Source organism: Oncorhynchus nerka, linkage group LG19, assembly GCF_034236695.1.
Source record: "Oncorhynchus nerka isolate Pitt River linkage group LG19, Oner_Uvic_2.0, whole genome shotgun sequence".
Classification (NCBI taxonomy): domain Eukaryota; kingdom Metazoa; phylum Chordata; class Actinopteri; order Salmoniformes; family Salmonidae; genus Oncorhynchus; species Oncorhynchus nerka.
Genome location: NC_088414.1, coordinates 35217602 through 35241321, shown reverse-complemented (window position 1 = coordinate 35241321; position 23720 = coordinate 35217602). Strand labels below are relative to the sequence as shown.

The following is a 23720-nucleotide window of genomic DNA, read 5'->3' as shown; positions in this document are numbered from 1 at the left end:
TGAGAGTAAAGAGAGAGGGAGATGGGGTGAGAGAGAGGGGGGTGGGGTGAGATAGAGAGGGAGGTGATGGTGAGAGAGAGAGGGAGGTGGGGAGAGAGAGAGGGAGGTGGGGTGAGAGAGAGGGGGGTGATGGTGAGAGAGAGGGAGGTGAGAGTAAAGAGAGAGGGAGGTGGGGTGAGAGAGTAAAGAGAGAGGGAAGTGATGGTGAGAGAGAGGGAGGTGAGAGTAAAAAGAGAGGGGAGTGGGGTGAGAGAGAGGGAGGTGAGAGTAAAGAGAGAGGGAGGTGGCGTGAGAGAGAGGGAGGTGGGGTGAGAGAGAGAGGGAGGTGATGTTGAGAGAGGGAGGTGATGGTGAGAGAGGGAGGTGGGGTGAGACAGTAAAGAGAGAGGGAGGTGATGGTGAGAGAGAGGGAGGTGGGGTGAGAGAGAGGGGGTGAGGGCGAGGGAGGTGATGGTGAGAGGAAGAGGGAGGTGGGGTGAGAGAGAGAGGGAGGTGGGGTGAGAGAGAGGGAGTTGATGTGACAGAGAGGGAGGTGATGGTGAGAGTAAAGAGAGAGGGAGGTGGGGTGAGAGAGTAAAGAGACAGGGAGGTGATGGTGAGAGACAGGGAGGTGGGGTGAGAGAGAGGGAGGTGAGAGTAAAGAGAGAGGGGAGTGGGTTGAGAGAGGGGGGATCTGGGGTGAGAGAGAGGGAGGTGATGGTGAGAGAGAGGGAGGTGATGGTGAAAGAGAGGGAGGTGAGAGTAAAGAGAGAGGGAGGTGGGGTGAGAGAGAGAGGGAGGTGATGTTGAGAGAGGGAGGTGATGGTGAGAGAGAGGAGGTGGGGTGAGAGAGTGAAGAGAGAGGGAGGTGATGGTGAGAGAGAGGGAGGTGGGGTGAGAGAGAGGGGGTGAGGGAGGGGAAGGTGATGTTGAGAGAAAGAGGGAGGTGGGGTGAGAGACAGAGGGAGGTGGGGTGAGAGAGAGGGAGGTGATGTGAGAGAGAGGGAGGTGATGGTGAGAGTAAAGAGAGAGGGAGGTGATGGTGAGAGTAAAGAGAGAGGGAGATGGGGTGAGAGAGAGGGGGTGGGGTGAGATAGAGAGGGAGGTGATGGTGAGAGAGAGAGGGAGGTGGGGTGAGAGAGAGAGGGAGGTGGGGTGAGAGAGAGGGGGTGGGTGGTGAGAGAGAGGGAGGTGAGAGTAAAGAGAGAGGGAGGTGGGGTGAGAGAGTAAAGAGAGAGGGAAGTGATGGTGAGAGAGAGGGAGGTGAGAGTAAAAAGAGAGGGGAGTGGGGTGAGAGAGAGGGAGGTGAGAGTAAAGAGAGAGGGAGGTGGCGTGAGAGAGAGGGAGGTGGGGTGAGAGAGAGAGGGAGGTGATGTTGAGAGAGGGAGGTGATGGTGAGAGAGAGGGAGGTGGGGTGAGACAGTAAAGAGAGAGGGAGGTGATGGTGAGAGAGAGGGAGGTGGGGTGAGAGAGAGGGGGTGAGGGCGAGGGAGGTGATGGTGAGAGGAAGAGGGAGGTGGGGGTGAGAGAGAGAGGGAGGTGGGGTGAGAGAGAGGGAGTTGATGTGACAGAGAGGGAGGTGATGGTGAGAGTAAAGAGAGAGGGAGGTGATGGTGAGAGAGAGAGGGAGGTGGGGTGAGAGAGTAAAGAGAGAGGGGGAGGTGATGGTGAGAGAGAGGGAGGGAGGTGATGGTGAAAGAGAGGGAGGTGGGGTGAGAGAGAGGGAGGTGATGGTGAGAGAGGGGAGGTGATGGTGACAGAGAGGGAGGTGAGGGTAAGAGTAAAGAGAGAGGGAGGTGATGTGACAGAGAGGGAGGTGATGGTGAGAGTAAAGAGAGAGGGAGGTGGGGTGAGAGAGTAAAGAGACAGGGAGGTGATGGTGAGAGACAGGGAGGTGGGGTGAGAGAGAGGGAGGTGAGAGTAAAGAGAGAGGGGAGTGGGTTGAGAGAGGGGATCTGGGGTGAGAGAGAGGGAGGTGATGGTGAGAGAGAGGGAGGTGATGGTGAAAGAGAGGGAGGTGAGAGTAAAGAGAGAGGGAGGTGGGGTGAGAGAGAGAGGGAGGTGATGTTGAGAGAGGGAGGTGATGGTGAGAGAGAGGGAGGTGGGGTGAGAGAGTGAAGAGAGAGGGAGGTGATGGTGAGAGAGAGGGAGGTGGGGTGAGAGAGAGGGGGTGAGGGAGGGGAAGGTGATGTTGAGAGAAAGAGGGAGGTGGGGTGAGAGAGAGAGGGAGGTGGGGTGAGAGAGAGGGAGGTGATGTGAGAGAGAGGGAGGTGATGGTGAGAGTAAAGAGAGAGGGAGGTGATGGTGAGAGTAAAGAGAGAGGGAGATGGGGTGAGAGAGAGGGGGTGGGGTGAGATAGAGAGGGAGGTGATGGTGAGAGAGAGAGGGAGGTGGGGTGAGAGAGAGAGGGAGGTGGGTGAGAGAGAGGGGGTGGTGGTGAGAGAGAGGGGAGGTGAGAGTAAAGAGAGAGGGAGGTGGGGTGAGAGAGTAAAGAGAGAGGGAAGTGATGGTGAGAGAGAGGGAGGTGAGAGTAAAAGAGAGGGGAGTGGGGTGAGAGAGAGGGAGGTGAGAGTAAAGAGAGAGGGAGGTGGCGTGAGAGAGAGGGAGGTGGGGTGAGAGAGAGAGGGAGGTGATGTTGAGAGAGGGAGGTGATGGTGAGAGAGAGGAGGTGGGGTGAGACAGTAAAGAGAGAGGGAGGTGATGGTGAGAGAGAGGGAGGTGGGGTGAGAGAGAGGGGGTGAGGGCGAGGGAGGTGATGGTGAGAGGAAGAGGGAGGTGGGGTGAGAGAGAGAGGGAGGTGGGGTGAGAGAGAGGGAGTTGATGTGACAGAGAGGGAGGTGATGGTGAGAGTAAAGAGAGAGGGAGGTGATGGTGAGAGAGAGAGGGAGGTGGGGTGAGAGTGTAAAGAGAGAGGGGGAGGTGATGGTGAGAGAGGGGAGGGAGGTGATGGTGAAAGAGAGGGAGGTGGGGTGAGAGAGAGGGAGGTGATGGTGAGAGGGGAGGTGATGGTGACAGAGAGGGAGGTGAGGGTAAGAGTAAAGAGAGAGGGAGGTGATGGTGAGAGAGAGAGGGGTGATGGTGAAAGAGGGGAGGTGGGGTGAGAGAGAGGGAGGTGATGGTGAGAGAGAGGGAGGTGGGGTGAGAGAGAATGAGGTGATGTTGAGAGAGAGAGGGAGGTGGGGTGAGAGAGAGCGAGGTGGGATGAGAGAGAGGGAGGTGATGGTGAGAGAGGGAGGTGATGGTGAGAGAGAGAGGAAGGTGGGGTGAGAGAGTAAAGAGAGAGGGAGGTGATGGTGAGAGAAAGGGAGGTATGGTGAGAGAGAGGGAGGTGATGGTGAGAGAGAAAGGAAGGTGGGGTGAGAGAGAATGAGGTGATGTTGAGAGAGAGAGGGAGGTGGGGTGAGAGAGAGCGAGGTGGGGAGAGAGAGAGGGAGGTGATGGTGAGAGACAGGGAGGTGGGGTGAGAGAGAGAGAGAGGTGATGGTGAGAGACAGGGAGGTGGGGTGAGAGAGAGGGAGGTGAGAGTAAAGAGAGAGGGAGGTTGGGTGAGAGAGGGAGATGGGGTGAGAGAGAGGAGGTGAGAGTAAAGAGAGAGGGAGGTGGGTGAGAGAGAGGGAGGTGGGGGTGAGAGAGAGAGGGAGGTGATGGTGAGAGAAAGGGAGGTGATGGTGAGAGAGAGGGAGAGGATGGTGAGAGAGAGGGAGGTGAGAGTAAAGAGAGAGGGAGGTGGGGTGAGAGAAAGGGAGGTGTTGGTTCGAGAGAGGGAGGTGATGGTGAGAGAGAGAGAGGGAGGTGGGGTGAGAGAGAGGGAGGTGGAGTGAGAGAGTAAAGAGAGAGGGAGGTGATGGTGAGAGAGAGGGAGGTGAGGGAGAGGGAGGTGATGGTGAGAGAGAGAGGGAGGTGGGGTGAGAGAGAGAGGGAGGTGGGGTGAGAGAGAGGGGGTGATGGTGAGAGAGAGGGAGGGAGGTGAGAGTAAAGAGAGAGGGAGGTGGGGTGAGAGAGTAAAGAGAGAGGGAGGTGATGGTAAGAGACAGGGAGGTGGGGTGAGAGAGAGGGAGGTGAGAGTAAAGAGAGAGGGAGTGGGGTGAGAGAGAGGGAGGTGATGTTGAGAGAGGGAAGGTGATGGTGAGAGAGAGGGAGGTGGGGTGAGAGAGTGAAGAGAGAGGGAGGTGATGGTGAGAGAGAGGGAGGTGGGGTGAGAGAGAGGGGGTGAGGGAGAGGAAGGTGATGGTGAGAGAAAGAGGGAGGTGGGGTGAGAGACAGAGGGAGGTGGGGTGAGAGAGAGGGAGGTGATGTGGAGAGAGAGGGAGGTGATGGTGAGAGTAAAGAGAGAGGGAGGTGATGGTGAGAGTAAAGAGAGAGGGAGATGGGGTGAGAGAGAGGGGTGGGGTGAGATAGAGAGGGAGGTGATGGTGAGAGAGAGAGGGAGGTGGGGTGAGAGAGAGAGGGAGGTGGGGTGAGAGAGAGGGGGTGATGGTGAGAGAGAGGGAGGTGAGAGTAAAGAGAGAGGGAGGTGGGGTGAGAGAGTAAAGAGAGAGGGAAGGATGGTGAGAGAGAGGGAGGTGAGAGTAAAAGAGAGGGGAGTGGGGTGAGAGAGAGGAGGTGAGAGTAAAGAGAGAGGGAGGTGGCGTGAGAGAGAGGGAGGTGGGGTGAGAGAGAGAGGGAGGTGATGTTGAGAGAGGGAGGTGATGGTGAGAGAGAGGGAGGTGGGGTGAGACAGTAAAGAGAGAGGGAGGTGATGGTGAGAGAGAGGGAGGTAAGGTGAGAGAGAGGGGGTGAGGGCGAGGGAGGTGATGGTGAGAGGAAGAGGGAGGTGGGGTGAGAGAGAGAGGGAGGTGGGGTGAGAGAGAGGGAGTTGATGTGACAGAGAGGGAGGTGATGGTGAGAGTAAAGAGAGAGGGAGGTGGGGTGAGAGAGTAAAGAGACAGGGAGGTGATGGTGAGAGACAGGGAGGTGGGGTGAGAGAGAGGGAGGTGAGAGTAAAGAGAGAGGGGAGTGGGTTGAGAGAGGGGATCTGGGGTGAGAGAGAGGGAGGTGATGGTGAGAGAGAGGGAGGTGATGGTGAAAGAGAGGGAGGTGAGAGTAAAGAGAGAGGGAGGTGGGGTGAGAGAGAGAGGGAGAGGGAGTGATGTTGAGAGAGGGAGGTGATGGTGAGAGAGAGGAGGTGGGAGTGAAGAGAGAGGGAGGTGATGGAGGAGAGGGAGGTGGGGTGAGAGAGTTGAGGGAGGGGAAGGTGATGTTGAGAGAAAGAGGGAGGTGGGGTGAGAGAGAGAGGAGGTGGGGTGAGAGAGAGGGAGGTGATGTGAGAGAGAGGGAGGTGATGGTGAGAGTAAAGAGAGAGGGAGGTGATGGTGAGAGTAAAGAGAGAGGGAGATGGGGTGAGAGAGAGGGGGTGGGGTGAGATAGAGAGGGAGGTGATGGTGAGAGAGAGAGGGAGGTGGGGTGAGAGAGAGAGGGAGGTGGGGTGAGAGAGAGGGGGTGGTGGTGAGAGAGAGAGGAGGTGAGAGTAAAGAGAGAGGGAGGTGGGGTGAGAGAGTAAAGAGAGAGGGAAGTGATGGTGAGAGAGAGGGAGGTGAGAGTAAAAGAGAGGGGAGTGGGGTGAGAGAGAGGTGAGAGTAAAGAGAGAGGGAGGTGGCGTGAGAGAGAGGGAGGTGGGGTGAGAGAGAGAGGGAGGTGATGTTGAGAGAGGGAGGTGATGGTGAGAGAGAGGGAGGTGGGGTGAGACAGTAAAGAGAGAGGGAGGTGATGGTGAGAGAGAGGGAGGTGGGGGTGAGAGAGAGGGGGTGAGGGCGAGGGAGGTGATGGTGAGAGGAAGAGGGAGGTGGGGTGAGAGAGAGAGGGAGGTGGGGTGAGAGAGAGGGAGTTGATGTGACAGAGAGGAGGTGATGGTGAGAGTAAAGAGAGAGGGAGGTGATGGTGAGAGAGAGAGGGAGGTGGGGTGAGAGAGTAAAGAGAGAGGGGAGGTGATGGTGAGAGAGAGGGAGGGAGGTGATGGTGAAAGAGAGGGAGGTGGGGTGAGAGAGAGGGAGGTGATGGTGAGAGAGGGAGGTGATGGTGACAGAGAGGGAGGTGAGGGTAAGAGTAAAGAGAGAGGGAGGTGATGGTGAGAGAGAGAGGGGGTGATGGTGAAAGAGGGGGAGGTGGGGTGAGAGAGAGGGAGGTGATGGTGAGAGAGAGGGAGGTGGGGTGAGAGAGAATGAGGTGATGTTGAGAGAGAGAGGGAGGTGGGGTGAGAGAGAGCGAGGTGGGATGAGAGAGAGGGAGGTGATGGTGAGAGAGGGAGGTGATGGTGAGAGAGAGAGGAAGGTGGGGTGAGAGAGTAAAGAGAGAGGGAGGTGATGGTGAGAGAAAGGGAGGTATGGTGAGAGAGAGGGAGGTGATGGTGAGAGAGAAAGGAAGGTGGGGTGAGAGAGAATGAGGTGATGTTGAGAGAGAGAGGGAGGTGGGGTGAGAGAGAGCGAGGTGGGGAGAGAGAGAGGGAGGTGATGGTGAGAGACAGGGAGGTGGGGTGAGAGAGAGAGAGAGGTGATGGTGAGAGACAGGGAGGTGGGGTGAGAGAGAGGGAGGTGAGAGTAAAGAGAGAGGGAGGTTGGGTGAGAGAGGGAGATGGGGTGAGAGAGAGGGAGGTGAGAGTAAAGAGAGAGGGAGGTGGGTGAGAGAGAGGGGGGTGGGGAGAGAGAGGGAGGTGATGGTGAGAGAAAGGAGGTGATGGTGAGAGAGAGGGAGAGGATGGTGAGAGAGAGGAGGTGAGAGTAAAGAGAGAGGGAGGTGGGGTGAGAGAAAGGGAGGTGTTGGTTCGAGAGAGGAGGTGATGGTGAGAGAGAGAGAGGGAGGTGGGGTGAGAGAGAGGGAGGTGGAGGAGAGAGTAAAGAGAGAGGGAGGTGATGGTGAGAGAGAGGGAGGTGAGGGAGAGGGAGGTGATGGTGAGAGAGAGAGGGAGGTGGGGTGAGAGAGAGAGGGAGGTGGGGTGAGAGAGAGGGGGGTGATGGTGAGAGAGAGGGAGGGAGGTGAGAGTAAAGAGAGAGGGAGGTGGGGTGAGAGAGTAAAGAGAGAGGGAGGTGATGGTAAGAGACAGGGAGGTGGGGTGAGAGAGAGGGAGGTGAGAGTAAAGAGAGAGGGGAGTGGGGTGAGAGAGAGGGAGGTGATGTTGAGAGAGGAAGGTGATGGTGAGAGAGAGGGAGGTGGGGTGAGAGAGTGAAGAGAGAGGGAGGTGATGGTGAGAGAGAGGGAGGTGGGGTGAGAGAGAGGGGGTGAGGGAGAGGAAGGTGATGGTGAGAGAGAGGGGAGGTGGGGTGAGAGAGAGAGGGAGGTGGGGTGAGAGAGAGGGGGTGGTGGTGAGAGAGAGGGAGGTGAGAGTAAAGAGAGAGGGAGGTGGGGTGAGAGAGAAAGAGAGAGGGAAGTGATGGTGAGAGAGAGGGAGTGAGAGTAAAAAGAGAGGGGAGTGGGGTGAGAGAGAGGTGAGAGTAAAGAGAGAGGGAGGTGGCGTGAGAGAGAGGGAGGTGGGGTGAGAGAGAGAGGGAGGTGATGTTGAGAGAGGGAGGTGATGGTGAGAGAGAGGGAGGTGGGGTGAGACAGTAAAGAGAGAGAGGGAGGTGATGGTGAGAGAGAGGGAGGTGGGGTGAGAGAGAGGGGGTGAGGGCGAGGGAGGTGATGGTGAGAGGAAGAGGGAGGTGGGGTGAGAGAGAGAGGAGGTGGGGTGAGAGAGAGGGAGTTGATGTGACAGAGAGGGAGGTGATGGTGAGAGTAAAGAGAGGGAGGTGATGGTGAGAGAGAGAGGGAGGTGGGGTGAGAGAGAATAAAGAGAGAGGGGGGAGGTGATGGTGAGAGAGAGGGAGGGAGGTGATGGTGAAAGAGAGGGAGGTGGGGTGAGAGAGAGGGAGGTGATGGTGAGAGAGGGAGGTGATGGTGACAGAGAGGAGGTGAGGGTAAGAGTAAAGAGAGAGGGAGGTGATGGTGAGAGAGAGAGGGGGTGATGGTGAAAGAGGGGGAGGTGGGGTGAGAGAGAGGGAGGTGATGGTGAGAGAGAGGGAGGTGGGGTGAGAGAGAATGAGGTGATGTTGAGAGAGAGAGGGAGGTGGGGTGAGAGAGAGCGAGGTGGGATGAGAGAGAGGGAGGTGATGGTGAGAGAGGGAGGTGATGGTGAGAGAGAGAGGAAGGTGGGGTGAGAGAGTAAAGAGAGAGGGAGGTGATGGTGAGAGAAAGGGAGGTATGGTGAGAGAGAGGAGGTGATGGTGAGAGAGAAAGGAAGGTGGGGTGAGAGAGAATGAGGTGATGTTGAGAGAGAGAGGGAGGTGGGGGTGAGAGAGAGCGAGGTGGGGAGAGAGAGAGGGAGGTGATGGTGAGAGACAGGGAGGTGGGGTGAGAGAGAGAGAGAGAGAGAGGTGATGGTGAGAGACAGGGAGGTGGGGTGAGAGAGAGGGAGGTGAGAGTAAAGAGAGAGGGAGGTTGGGTGAGAGAGGGAGATGGGGTGAGAGAGAGGGAGGTGAGAGTAAAGAGAGAGGGAGGTGGGTGAGAGAGAGGGAGGTGGGGTGAGAGAGAGAGGAGGTGATGGTGAGAGAAAGGAGGTGATGGTGAGAGAGAGGGAGAGGATGGTGAGAGAGAGGGAGGTGAGAGTAAAGAGAGAGGGAGGTGGGGTGAGAGAAAGGGAGGTGTTGGTTCGAGAGAGGGAGGTGATGGTGAGAGAGAGAGAGGGAGGTGGGGTGAGAGAGAGGAGGTGGAGTGAGAGAGTAAAGAGAGGGAGGTGATGGTGAGAGAGAGGGAGGTGAGGGAGAGGGAGGTGATGGTGAGAGAGAGAGGGAGGTGGGGTGAGAGAGAGAGGGAGGTGGGGTGAGAGAGAGGGGGGTGATGGTGAGAGAGAGGGAGGGAGGTGAGAGTAAAGAGAGAGGGAGGTGGGGTGAGAGAGTAAAGAGAGAGGGAGGTGATGGTAAGAGACAGGGAGGTGGGGTGAGAGAGGAGGGAGGTGAGAGTAAAGAGAGAGGGGAGTGGGGTGAGAGAGAGGGAGGTGATGTTGAGAGAGGAAGGTGATGGTGAGAGAGAGGGAGGTGGGGGTGAGAGAGAGTGAAGAGAGAGGGAGGTGATGGTGAGAGAGAGGGAGGTGGGGTGAGAGAGAGGGGGTGAGGGAGAGGAAGGTGATGGTGAGAGAAAGAGGGAGGTGGGGTGAGAGACAGAGGGAGGGGGGGGTGAGAGAGAGGGAGGTGATGTGAGAGAGAGGGAGGTGATGGTGAGAGAAAGAGAGGGGAGGTGATGGTGAGAGTAAAGAGAGAGGGAGATGGGGTGAGAGGGGGGTGGGGTGAGATAGAGAGGGAGGTGATGGTGAGAGAGAGAGGGAGGTGGGGTGAGTGAGAGAGAGAGGGAGGTGGGGTGAGAGAGAGGGGGGTGATGGTGAGAGAGAGGGAGAGGGAGGTGAGAGTAAAGAGAGAGGGGAGGTGGGGTGAGAGAGAGAGTAAAGAGAGAGGGGAGGTGATGGTGAGAGACAGGGAGGTGGGGGGGGAGAGAGAGGGAGGTGAGAGGGAAGAGGGGGAGTGGGGAGAGGAGAGAGAGGGAGATGGGGGTGGGAGAGAGAGGGAGGTGATGGTGAGAGAGGGGGAGGTGAGAGTAAAGAGAGAGGGAGGTGGGGTGAGAGAGAGGGAGGTGGGGTGAGAGAGAGAGGGAGGTGATGTTGAGAGAGGGAGGTGATGGTGAGAGAGAGGGAGGTGGGGTGAGACAGTAAAGAGAGGGAAGGTGATGGTGAGAGAGAGGGAGGTGGGGAGAGAGAGAGAGGGGGTGAGGGAGAGGGAGGTGATGGTTAGAGAAAGAGGGAGGTGGGGGTGAGAGAAAGAGGGAGGTGGGGTGAGAGAGAGGGAGTTGATGTGACAGAGAGGAGGTGATGGTGAGAGTAAAGAGGGGAGGGAGTGTGGTGATGGTGAGAGAGAGAGGGAGGTGATGGTGAGAGTAAAGAGAGAGGGAGGTGATGGTGAGAGAGAGGAGATGGGGTGAGACAGAGGGAGATGGGGTGAGATAGAGAGGGAGGTGATGGTGAGAGAGAGAGGGAGGTGGGGTGAGAGAGTAAAGAGAGAGGGGGAGGTGATGGTGAGAGAGAGGGAGGGAGGTGATGGTGAAAGAGAGGGAGGTGGGGTGAGAGAGAGGGAGGTGATGGTGAAAGAGGGAGGTGATGGTGACAGAGAGGGAGGTGAGGGTGAGAGTAAAGAGAGAGGGAGGTGATGGTGAGAGAGAGAGGGGTGATGGTGAGAGAGGGGGAGGTGGGGTGAGAGAGAGGGAGGTGATGGTGAGAGAGAGGGGAGGTGGGGTGAGAGAGAGAGAGGGAGGTGATGGTGAGAGAGGGGGTGATGGGTAGAGAGAGAGGGAGGGGGGAGAGAGAGAGGAGGTGATGGTGAAAGTAAAGAGAGAGGGAGGTGATGGTGAGAGTAAAGAGAGAGGGAGGTGGGGGGGAAAGAGAGAGGGAGGTGAGGGTGAGAGAGAGAGGGAGGTGGTGATGGTGGGAGACAGGGAGGTGGGGGTGAGAGGAAGCGAGAGGAGATGATGGTGAGAGAGGGAGTTGGGGTGAGAGAGAGAGGGGGTGAGGGAGAGGAAGGTGATGGTGAGAGAAAGAGGAGGTGGGGTGAGAGACAGAGGGAGGTGGGGTGAGAGAGAGGGAGGTGATGTGAGAGAGAGGGAGGTGATGGTGAGAGTAAAGAGAGAGGGAGGTGATGGTGAGAGTAAAGAGAGAGGGAGATGGGGTGAGAGAGAGGGGTGTGGGGTGAGATAGAGAGGGAGGTGATGGTGAGAGAGAGAGGGAGGTGGGGTGAGAGAGAGAGGGAGGTGGGGTGAGAGAGAGGGGGTGATGGTGAGAGAGAGGGAGAGGGAGGTGAGAGTAAAGAGAGAGGGAGGTGGGGTGAGAGAGTAAAGAGAGAGGGAGGTGATGGTGAGAGACAGGGAGGTGGGGTGAGAGAGAGGGAGGTGAGAGTAAAGAGAGAGGGGAGTGGGGTGAGAGAGAGGGAGATGGGGTGAGAGAGAGGAGAGGTGATGGTGAGAGAGGGGAGGTGAGGTGAGTAAAGAGAGAGAGGGAGGTGGGGTGAGAGAGAGGGAGGTGGGGTGAGAGAGAGAGGGAGGTGATGTTGAGAGAGGGAGGTGATGGTGAGAGAGAGGGAGGTGGGGTGAGACAGTAAAGAGAGAGGAAGGTGATGGTGAGAGAGAGGGAGGTGGGTGTGGGTGAGAGAGAGGGGGTGAGGGAGAGGGAGGTGATGGTTAGAGAAAGAGGGAGGTGGGGTGAGAGAAAGAGGGAGGTGGGGTGAGAGAGAGTTGATGTGACAGAGAGGGAGGTGATGGTGAGAGTAAAGAGAGGGGGAGGTGATGGTGAGAGAGAGAGGGAGGTGATGGTGAGAGTAAAGAGAGAGGGAGGTGATGGTGAGAGAGAGGGAGATGGGGTGAGACAGAGGGAGATGGGGTGAGATAGAGAGGGAGGTGATGGTGAGAGAGAGAGGGAGGTGGGGTGAGAGAGTAAAGAGAGAGGGGGAGGTGATGGTGAGAGAGAGGGAGGGAGGTGATGGTGAAAGAGAGGGAGGTGGGGTGAGAGAGAGGGAGGTGATGGTGAAAGAGGGAGGTGATGGTGACAGAGAGGGAGGTGAGGGTGAGAGTAAAGAGAGAGGGAGGTGATGGTGAGAGAGAGAGGGGTGATGGTGAGAGAGGGGGAGGTGGGGTGAGAGAGAGGGAGGAGGTGATGGTGAGAGAGAGGGAGGTGGGGTGAGAGAGAGAGAGGGAGGTGATGGTGAGAGAGGGGGTGATGGGTAGAGAGAGAGGGAGGTGGGGAGAGAGAGAGGGAGGTGATGGTGAAAGTAAAGAGAGAGGGAGGTGATGGTGAGAGTAAAGAGAGAGGGAGGTGGGGGGAAGAGAGAGGGAGGTGAGGGTGAGAGAGAGAGGGAGGTGGTGATGGTGGGAGACAGGGAGGTGGGGGTGAGAGGAAGCGAGAGGGAGATGATGGTGAGAGAGGGAGTTGGGGTGAGAGAGAGGGAGGTGAGGGTGAGAGAGAGTTGGGGGTGAGAGAGGGAGATGATGGTGAGAGAGGGAGGTGGGGTGAGAGAGAGGGAGGTGATGGTGAGAGAGAGGGAGGTGAGGGTGAGAGAGAGAGGGAGGTGAGGGTGAGAGAGAGGGAGGTGGGGTGAAAGAGAGAGGCGGGGGTGAGAGTAAAGAGAGAGAGAGTTGAGAGAGGGAGGTGGGGGTGAGAGAGGAGTTGGGGGGTGACACAGTTAGAGCAAAGTAATCAACGAGAAGGACCCAGAAAGGATAAATGAGGACCTCAACAACACTAACACACTTGTCTTCACTCTGGCACCTATCACAACCACCTGTTCATTAAACAACATTTCAGCATCTTAGTTCAAAACAAACACTATACTTACATACACCAAATGAGACCCTTGGGTACCGTTCATTTCCAAGTTTGCAACTCACTAATTGGCAAAAAAGAGCGAGCATGAAATATCAAGGTGAATGTTTATGGCAGTCCCAGATCGGCTGCAATTAGGCCGTTTGCAGTCTATGCAGAAAAAATAGGGCCAGAGGGCCAGAAGACCAGAGGACCAGAGTCGTGTTAAATATGGATGAAGCTGCTGAGGAGAGTTCCCCGAGGAGTTGCAACATACAGCCATTCTGCCAGCACACTACACGTTTCCACGTCACACTGCACATTCTGAGAAGGTTAAACAAAGTAGATAGAACAGACGTAAACACAATGTCAGATGTTGTCATCCTGACCGTTGCCATCCTGTCCGTTGCCATCCTGACCGTTGTCATCCTGACCGTTGCCATCCTGACCGTTGTCATCCTGACCGTTGTCATCCTAACCGTTGTCATCCTTACCGTTGCCATCCTGACCGTTGCCATCCTAACCGTTGCCTCCTGACCGTTGTCATCCTAACCGTTGCCTCCTGACCGTTGTCATCCTGACCGTTGTCATCCTAACCGTTGTCATCCTGACCGTTGCCATCCTGACCGTTGCCATCCTAACCGTTGTCATCCTGACCGTTGTCATCCTGACCGTTGCCATCCTGACCGTTGTCATCCTGACCGTTGTCATCCTTACCGTTGCCATCCTGACCGTTGTCATCCTGACCGTTGCCATCCTAACCGTTGTCATCCTGACCGTTGTCATCCTGACCGTTGTCATCCTTACCGTTGCCATCCTGACCGTTGCCATCCTAACCGTTGCCTCCTGACCGTTGTCATCCTTACCGTTGCCATCCTGACCGTTGCCATCCTGACCGTTGTCATCCTGACCGTTGCCATCCTGACCGTTGCCATCCTAACCGTTGTCATCCTTACCGTTGCCATCCTGACCGTTGCCATCCTAACCGTTGCCTCCTGACCGTTGTCATCCTTACCGTTGCCATCCTAACCGTTGTCATCCTTACCGTTGCCATCCTGACCGTTGCCATCCTGACCGTTGTCATCCTGACCGTTGTCATCCTAACCGTTGTCATCCTTACCGTTGCCATCCTGACCGTTGCCATCCTAACCGTTGCCTCCTGACCGTTGTCATCCTTACCGTTGCCATCCTGACCGTTGTCATCCTGACCGTTGTCATCCTGACCGTTGTCATCCTAACCGTTGTCATCCTTACCGTTGCCATCCTGACCGTTGCCATCCTAACCGTTGCCTCCTGACCGTTGTCATCCTTACCGTTGCCATCCTGACCATTGTCATCCTGACCGTTGCCATCCTGACCGTTGTCATCCTGACCGTTGTCATCCTAACCGTTGTCATCCTTACCGTTGCCATCCTGACCGTTGCCATCCTAACCGTTGCCTCCTGACCGTTGTCATCCTTACCGTTGCCATCCTGACCGTTGCCATCCTGACCGTTGTCATCCTGACCGTTGTCATCCTGACCGTTGCCATCCTGACCGTTGTCATCCTGACCGTTGCCATCCTGACCGTTGTCATCCTGACCGTTGTCATCCTAACCGTTGCCTCCTGACCGTTGTCATCCTTACTGTTGCCATCCTGACCGTTGTCATCCTGACCGTTGTCATCCTAACCGTTGTCATCCTTACCGTTGCCATCCTGACCGTTGCCATCCTAACCGTTGTCATCCTTACCGTTGCCATCCTAACCGTTGCCACCCTGACCGTTGTCATCCTGACCGTTGTCATCCTAACCGTTGTCATCCTGACCGTTGCCATCCTAACCGTTGCCTCCTGACCGTTGTCATCCTTACCGTTGCCATCCTGACCGTTGCCATCCTGACCGTTGCCAGCCTGACCGTTGCCATCCTGACCGTACATATTAACATATTAACGTTGGAATAAAATTAGAGAATCAAGGAGTGTTGCTCTTCTCGTCTTTCTACTCTGACAGTACAGTACAGACAGACAGACAGACAGACAGACAGACATGCAGACAGACAGACAGACAGACAGACAGACAGACAGACAGACAGACAGACAGACAGACAGTACAGATAGACAGTACAGACAGACATTTGTACAGACAGTATAGACAGACAGACAGACAGACAGACAGACAGACATTTGTACAGACAGTATAGACAGACATACATACATACAGCACATACATTCAGTACAGACACATAATTTGCAAATACATTCATTAAAAATCCTACAATGTGATTTTCTGGATTTTTTTCCTCATTTTGTCTGTCATAGTTGAAGTGTACCTATGATGAAAATTACAGGCCTCTCTCATCCCTTTAAGTGGGAGAACTTGCACAATTGGTGGCTGACTAAATAATTTTTTGCCCCACAGACAGACAGACAGACAGACAGACAGACAGACAGACAGGACAGGACAGTATAGACAGACAGATAGACAGACAGACAGATAGTACAGACAGACAGACAGACAGACAGATAGTACAGACAGACAGACAGACAGACAGACAGACAGACAGACAGACAGACAGACAGACAGACAGACCAGACCATCCCTCTCATTTTCTCTCTTTCTGGTCCTCATCCTCCAACACCACCGAACAGTGCGTTTTCATCCTATGTTATGTTGTCTTTTCCCAGTTCCCAGAACACATATGAAACATGCAGAACCACTCCTGCGAGATGATCTACCGGTACTTCACTACCATGTAGAGACTAACACGCAGCTGCTGACTCCAGTCACAGTTATCCAGCTGTTTTCCTTTCAGCTGTCCCCTCCTGTTGACAACTAACACTAAATGATTCATCGCCCATATTATTCCTGGCGCACATTTCATTAAAGGAGATAGATACTTAATCCATTGGTTGCTCTTGAACTTTTATTCTCATGCTCGTGGAAAACTTGAAAAATCACAAACTCAGTTTCACATCATTTGAAATATATACACCCTCTGGAGCATAAACAACTTTATTTATATACAGAAGAGATAGTTTCCAAAATGTAATACTCATACTGACAACATATTCAACAAGTATACATGGCAAATGTGTTTCTCAGGGCAAACCTTACTCCGTGGGAAAATACTAGGGAAATTTTCATTTTATGTCTGTTAGAGGTAGTAAGGATGGATGGATGACTTAATAGAGGTAGTACGGATGGATGGAGGACTTAATAGAGGTAGTGCGGATGGATGGATGACTTAATAGAGGTAGTACGGATGGATGGAGGACTTAATAGAGGTAGTGCGGATGGATGGATGACTTAATAGAGGTAGTACGGATGGATGGAGGACTTAATAGAGGTAGTACGGATGGATGGATGACTTAATAGAGGTAGTAAGGATGGATGACTTAATAGAGGTAGTAAGGATGGATGGATGACTTAATAGAGGTAGTACGGATGGATGGATGACTTAATAGAGGTAGTAAGGATGGATGACTTAATAGAGGTAGTACGGATGGATGGCTTGATTAACTGATGTTTCTGTTTCCCTAACAGAGAACAGACCCTACACCAAGCCTCCCATCGTGTACTGAAAGAACTCCAGCTCCTCCAGACCTGACCCAGGGCTACCGCTGCTGGCTACGCCAGAGACAGAGCCCTTGGCTGGAAGAGAACGAGCGGAGAAGAGGGGCAACTGAAGGGAGGAATGGGATCCCCTGAAACTCATGTACAGGACTGCAGAGAGGGTGTGGTGGGGTGAGAGGTAACACTGGAGTAGCTCTTTTTGCTGCCCCATCATCTCACTCCAGCTACTTGTAAAATCCCTCTATTTCACTTGTTTGAGAAAAAAAGAGTAAGGACCATTGAAAATAAAATGTGGATTTTTCTCTACTCCCTGTGAAGCACATACAGAAGCCTATCCTCCTTCCCTATCCTATTTCTCTCCAAGCTGATTGCCTCTCATTATTATTATTGTTATTAATTATTAGTATTATCATTGTTGTTAGTTGTTGATTACTCAAATGCCCCAATATGTCCCAATAGCACAAGTCTTGCAGCGCATATATAGGATCATTTCTTCTTAAAGCTTGAAAATCTGAAGGAGGATATGAAATGTAACATTCAAGACAAAATGTGCTTCTCTTCTTATATCACCTTTTCTTCATCAAGTAAAAGAGACTGAAACCGTTTTTGAATTTCAATGCTTTTTCTCTTTTGTCCTCTTTTTTTCTGAAAAATGTCACTGCTTTGTGTTGACTTGGGAATGTGTCCTCTCCCTTGACTGAATGTATCCTCTCCCTTAACTGAATGTATCCTCTCCCTTGACTGAATGTGTCCTCTCCCTTGACTGAATGTGTCCTCTCCCTTGACTGAATGTGTCCTCTCCCTGAACTGAATGTGTCCTCTCCCTGAACTGAATGTGTCCTCTCCCTGAACTGAAGGTGTCCTCTCCCTTGACTGAATGTGCCCTGTCCCTGAACTGAAGGTGTCCTCTCCCTTGACTGAATGTGTCCTCTCCCTGAACTGAATGTGTCCTCTCCCTTGACTGAATGCGTCCTCTCCCTGAACTGAATGTGTCCTCTCCCTTGACTGAATGTGTCCTCTCCCTGAACTGAATGTGTCCTGTCCCTGAACTGAATGTGTCCTCTCCCTGAACTGAATGTGTCCTCTACCAGAACTGAATGTGTCCTGTCCCTGAACTGAATGTGTCCTGTCCCTGAACTGAATGTGTCCTCTCCCTGAACTGAATGTGTCCTGTCCCTGAACTGAATGTGTCCTATCCCTGAACTGAATGTGTCCTCTTCCTGAACTGAATGTGTCCTCTCCCTGAACTGTATGTGTCCTCTCCCTGAACTGAATGTGTCCTGTCCCTGAACTGAATGTGTCCTCTCCCTGAACTGAATGTGTCCTGTCCCTGAACTGAAGGTATCCTCTCCCTGAACTGAATGTGGCCTCTCCCTGAACTGAATGTGGCCTCTCCCTGAACTGAATGTGGCCTCTCCCTGAACTGAATGTGTCCTCTCCCTGAACTGAATGTGTCCTGTCCCTGAACTGAATGTGTCATCTCCCTGAACTGAATGTGCCCTGTCCCTGAACTGAATGTGCCCTGTCCCTGAACTGAAGCTGTCCTCTCCCTGAACTGAATGTGCCCTGTCCCTGAACTGAAGGTGTCCTGTCCCTGAACTGCGTTGTTTGTGTGTGTTTACTGAAAGCTCAGAAAGCTAAAAAAAAAGAGATATTGAGGCGTATCCTAGATACCTTTCCCCACTAATGGTTTCTCTGTTGCTCAGTTCAAATGTTATATTGCTGTTTAAAAGACAGTATTCCAGTAACCCCTGTTCTGTCCCCCCTCCCCTTTGTTTTTAAAGACATGTAAAAATGCTTTAGCATTGGCTAGTCTGACGTCGTAATTAAGTGGATGCATTTGTTGTCAAGAAAAAAAACGTAAGTAAAATGAAATACCCCAATGCATATCCGATGCAAGCATGCCTGTAGATACAACACTGGTGGGGAAAAAAGTTTAAAAAACATGCCAATTCAAATATATTTTTTACAATTTTGGGATTTTAATTATTACCATGATCACAACCAGGCAGCTATTTAAAATTGTTGACCTTGTTTTAATGATGATATCACATCACAGCTGTGCACAAAACACACACAATGACAAACATACTTCTGGAAATCTTGCTAGATTTTTTTTTTGGTTGTTGTTTGGTTTTGTAGTAATAAAGATCTAGATTCAGATGTTTTGTTGCAGTCTTCTGTGCCCTCTGGTTTACAACTTCTTGTAGTTCTCAGTTGTGCATCTGTCTGAGGTAGCAAATACATGCACAGAAACTATTCTCCCTGTGTGAGTGAGTGTGGCACTAACGCGTGTTCCTAAAGTGCAGGGTAGAGGCCACAAAAAACTGGAACTCATCATGAGGGGCCACAGTGGCTTGTGGGTCTGTGTACCCACATCTATGTACCCCCTGCAACTCTACTCATTTTGCCATGGGGTGGAGACAAATGTTTGCCTTTTTTAATATGATATCTGATGATCAATGGGGTCAACCCGGTCAGTAATTTGACCATGCTTACTAAAAGTTTAGATAGCTGGCCGCTAGACTAAGTTACCAATGTAAAAAAAAATGTTAGCTGACATGGCTAGTTGAGTGACTGTCAGTGTCTGACATAAGAGAAGAACTGCTGATGTACACACAGACTTGCGTGGCTGTTGTCTTGTGCAGACGGTCCAGTGATGTACTGGACCGTCCGCACAACCCTCTGTAGCGCCTTGCGGTCGGAAGTCAAGCAGTTGCCATACCAAGCGGTGCTGTAGCCAGTTAAGATGCTCTCAGTGGAGCAGCTGTATAACTTTTTGAGGATCTGAGGGCCCGTGGCAAATCTTTTCAGCCTCCTGAGATGAAAGAGGCGTTGTCGTGGCCTCTTTCTGACTGTGTTGGTGTGTTTTGGACCATGGTAGATCCTCAGTGATGTGGATAGGATGAACTTTAAGGTCCCAAGGGGATTATTGTCTTAGACACACAGTACTGCTGTATACAAAATAGACACATTACACACTCAGCATAGTACATATACTGAGTACTCCAAACATTAAGAACACCTTCCTGATATTGAGATGCACCCCCCTTCGTCGAAAGCGTTCCCCAGGGATGCTGGCCCATGTTGACTACAATGCTTCCCACAGTTGTGTCAAGTTGGCTGGATGTCCTTTGGGTGGTGGACCATCCTTGATACACACAGGAAACTGTTGAGCATGAAAAACCTTAACAGAAACCGGTGCACCTGGCACCTACTACCATACCCCGTTCAAAGGCGCTTAAATCTTTTTTCTTGCCCATTCACCCTCTGAATGGCACACATACACACTCCATGTCTCCATTGTCTCAAGGCTTACAAATCCTCCTTTAACCTGTCTCCTCCCCTTCATCTACACTGATTTGAAGTGGATTTAACAAGTGAAATCAATAAGGGATCATAGCTTTCACCTGGTCAGTCTATGTCATGGAAAGAGCATGTTTTAATGCTTTTTAATCTCAGTGTACATTGCACGTTACCCTCATCATCATACACTTCTCATATAGCCACATAAATAAGAAGGAAGGGGAGGGGGAAGTGGAGGAGGAGGGGGAGGAGGAGAAGGGGGAGGAGGAGGAGGGGGAGGAGGAGAAGGGGGAGGAGAAAGAGAAAGGGGAGGAGGAGGTGGAGGTGCTTTCCACTTCAATTAGAGACAGGCCGTTTGATCTGCTTCTGATTGTCCTTCCCCACTTATAGCTTTATGAAGTAGTCAAAATACTTCATTAATGATCAGTGCTTTCTTTAATGAAAAAACAATTGCTGTGGAGTGCTATTTGATCAGTGAAATTAAAATGAAAAATGCGCATTTTAATTAATAAAACATAGAATTTGATTAAGACTAACAAGGAGAGGATAATCAAACAAGGAGTTCCAACCTTGATTTGTGGGACAGTGTTTTTTCTTTGGTATAATCCATCAAATCTAATCCATGTCAATTAAAAATATTGTTCTCTGGTATGAAATATAAGCTGAATCCTGGATCGATGTAACTTAACCTCCGTGCAGAGGAATTGTCTGGACAGATCATGCCACTGTAGCCCTGACCAATCGACAGTCTGTCAGCAATACACAAACAGACTGCTTTTTACCTACACAAGGCTCTCCTCAGGTTATCGCTTTACTCCAGTATTGACTAGTACAGCAAAGCTGTTTTCTGCTGTTCCCCATCTCTCAAATGTCTTCCTCAGGATTATGAAGAGGTGGTGATCATGCTGTGAACGGAAAATAAATGGGAGAAATACAAAGCCTGTTCCCTTCCCACCTGACAGCATCTAATCGATACTGTATAAATCAATAATCAAATGCATTGAAATGAACTAAGATACACAGTGCATGGACGAGAAGTGTCAGCAGCAGCAACTGATGATATGGGAATTGACAAGCTCATACCTACATTACTGTGGACCAGAATCCCAGCCTAATTGACCGAACTATGAAATTAGATTGGAATTATGGCAGAGGCAGCATTGGAATTTCGATTGAATTATAACACTTGTCAATCACGCCCTGTCAGTACCCATAACAAATGAAAGCATGCCGGCATTGCCTCACCAATTCCCCTCCCATGGGTGCCATGCCTAGCCGGTATCCACCATGAGATACCGGTTCATAGCGGAATGGGAGAGATGGACTTTGGCCAAAGAAAATGGTTAAATTGGCTGCTTTGGCACATTATAATCCTCCAACCAACCATCTGTTCTCACCATGTCTCTCTGCTGGTCTGGTGTGGACCTGGGGAGGGTGGGGGGGCAGGCAGGTGGTGTGGTCCTCAGACACTGCTGAGGAGGAATATATCCCATGAGACTTCACTATTCAGAGACTAGACAACAATGCACCACTGGTGTCTCTGGGTGGTTTGTGATGTAGAATTGGCAGTGCTGCTATTTCCTTTCATGGAGTATTAACACAGGTAGGGGCAGATTGTTTTCATGGAGTATTAACACAGGCAGGGGCAGATTGTTTTCATGGAGTATTAACACAGGCAGGGGCAGATTGTTTTCATGGAGTATTAACACAGGCAGGGGCAGATTGTTTTCATGGAGTATTAACACAGGCAGGGGGGCAGATTGTTTTCATGGAGTATTAACACAGGCAGGGGCAGATTGTTTTCATGGAGTATTAACACAGGCAGGGGCAGATTGTTTTCATGGAGTATTAACACAGGCAGGGGCAGATTGTTTTCATGGAGTATTAACACAGGCAGGGGCAGATTGTTTTCATGGAGTATTAACACAGGCAGGGGCAGATTGTTTTCATGGAGTATTAACACAGGCAGGGGCAGATTGTTTTCATGGAGTATTAACACAGGCAGGGGCAGATTGTTTTCATGGAGTATTAACACAGGCAGGGGGGCAGATTGTTTTCATGGAGTATTAACACAGGCAGGGGCAGATTGTTTTCATGGAGTATTAACACAGGCAGGGGCAGATTGTTTTCATGGAGTATTAACACAGGCAGGGGCAGATTGTTTTCATGGAGTATTAACACAGGCAGGGGCAGATTGTTTTCATGGAGTATTAACACAGGCAGGGGCAGATTGTTTTCATGGAGTATTAACACAGGCAGGGGGGCAGATTGTTTTCATGGAGTATTAACACAGGCAGGGGCAGATTGTTTTCATGGAGTATTAACACAGGCAGGGGCAGATTGTTTTCATGGAGTATTAACACAGGCAGGGGCAGATTGTTTTCATGGAGTATTAACACAGGCAGGGGGGCAGATTGTTTTCATGGAGTATTAACACAGGCAGGGGCAGATTGTTTTCATGGAGTATTAACACAGGCAGGGGCAGATTGTTTTCATGGAGTATTAACACAGGCAGGGGCAGATTGTTTTCATTGAGTATTAACACAGGCAGGGCAGATTGTTTTCATGGAGTATTAACACAGGCAGGGGGCAGATTGTTTTCATGGAGTATTAACACAGGCAGGGGCAGATTGTTTTCATGGAGTATTAACACAGGCAGGGGCAGATTGTTTTCATGGAATATTAACACAGGCAGGGGCAGATTGTTTTCATGGAGTATTAACACAGGCAGGGGCAGATTGTTTTCATGGAGTATTAACACAGGCAGGGGGGCAGATTGTTTTTATGGAGTATTAACACAGGCAGGAGCAGATTGTTTTCATGGAGTATTAACACAGGCAGGGGCAGATTGTTTTCATGGAGTATTAACACAGGCAGGGGCAGATTGTTTTCATGGAGTATTAACACAGGCAGGGGCAGATTGTTTTCATGGAGTATTAACACAGGCAGGGGCAGATTGTTTTCATGGAGTATTAACACAGGCAGGGGGGCAGATTGTTTTCATGGAGTATTAACACAGGCAGGGGCAGATTGTTTTCACGGAGTATTAACACAGGCAGGGCAGATTGTTTTCATGGAGTATTAACACAGGCAGGGGCAGATTGTTTTCATGGAGTATTAACACAGGCAGGGGGGCAGATTGTTTTCATGGAGTATTAACACAGGCAGGGGCAGATTGTTTTCATGGAGTATTAACACAGGCAGGGGCAGATTGTTTTCATGGAGTATTAACACAGGCAGGGGCAGATTGTTTTCATGGAGTATTAACACAGGCAGGGGCAGATTGTTTTCATTCATGGAGTTGTTTTCATTATTAACACAGGCAGGGGCAGATTGTTTTCATGGAGTATTAACACTGATTGTTTTCATGGAGTATTAATACAGGCAGGGGCAGATTGTTTTCATGGAGTATTAACACAGGCAGGGGCAGATTGTTTTCATGGAGTATTAACACAGGCAGGGGCAGATTGTTTTCATGGAGTATTAACACAGGGAGGGGGGCAGATTGTTTTCATGGAGTATTAATACAGGCAGGGGCAGATTGTTTTCATGGAGTATTAACACAGGCAGGGGCAGATTGTTTTCCCACACCAACAACATAATGTGTTGCGTAGATTCCATTTTCTGCTCACACATATGCAAACCAATGGACGCCTTCAGACACACACACACACACACACACACACACACACACACACACACACACACACACAATTTAACCCGTTGTGTGTGCCATTTAAAAATGCACACAATTAAGGCAATTTTACTTTGAAAATGACTGAAAAATAAACTAAACCTGTCTACATGGTTATGTCTATACAGGGTGTCCACTGAAGGGGTATGTTTACAGGGTGTCCACTGAAGGGGTATGTTTACAGGGTGTTCACTGAAGGGGTATGTTAACAGGGTGTCCACTGAAGGGGTATGTTAACAGGGTGTTCACTGAAGGGCCTGTTTACAGGGTGTTCACTGAAGGGCCTGTTTACAGGGTGTCCACTGAAGGGGTATGTTAACAGGATGTCCACTGAAGGGGTATGTTTACAGGGTGTCCACTGAAGGGGTATGTTTACAGGGTGTCCACTGAAGGGGTATGTTTACAGGGTGTCCACTGAAGGGGTATGTTTACAGGGTGTTCACTGAAGGGGTATGTTAACAGGGTGTCCACTGAAGGGGTATGTTAACAGGGTGTTCACTGAAGGGCCTGTTTACAGGGTGTTCACTGAAGGGCCTGTTTACAGGGTGTCCACTGAAGGGGTATGTTAACAGGATGTCCACTGAAGGGGTATGTTTACAGGGTGTCCACTGAAGGGGTATGTTTACAGGGTGTCCACTGAAGGGGTATGTTTACAGGGTGTCCACTGAAGGGGTATGTTTACAGGATGTCCACTGAAGGGGTATGTTAACAGGGTGTCCACTGAAGGGGTATGTTAACAGGGTGTTCACTGAAGGGCCTGTCTATAGGGTGTCCACTGAAGGGCCTGTCTACAGGGCAGGGTGTCCACTGAAGGGCCTTTCTACACAGCAGGATGTCTTCTGAAGGGC

At 51.7% G+C, this 23720-nt stretch overlaps 1 protein-coding gene across 8 annotated transcripts in view; it reads left to right on the top strand.

The window, feature by feature from the left end:
• LOC115115796 (dachshund homolog 2-like) overlaps window positions 1-18033 on the top strand; it is a 324950-nt gene extending 306917 nt beyond the window's left edge. For all 8 annotated transcript variants that reach the window (XM_065004911.1, XM_065004909.1, XM_065004908.1 and 5 more), the window contains one exon: window positions 15843-18033. In XM_065004911.1, coding sequence (XP_064860983.1) covers window positions 15843-15880 — 38 coding nt within the window. In that variant the 3' untranslated portion in view covers window positions 15881-18033. The remainder of the gene's footprint in view (window positions 1-15842) is intronic.
• Window positions 18034-23720: the final 5687 nt, after the last annotated feature.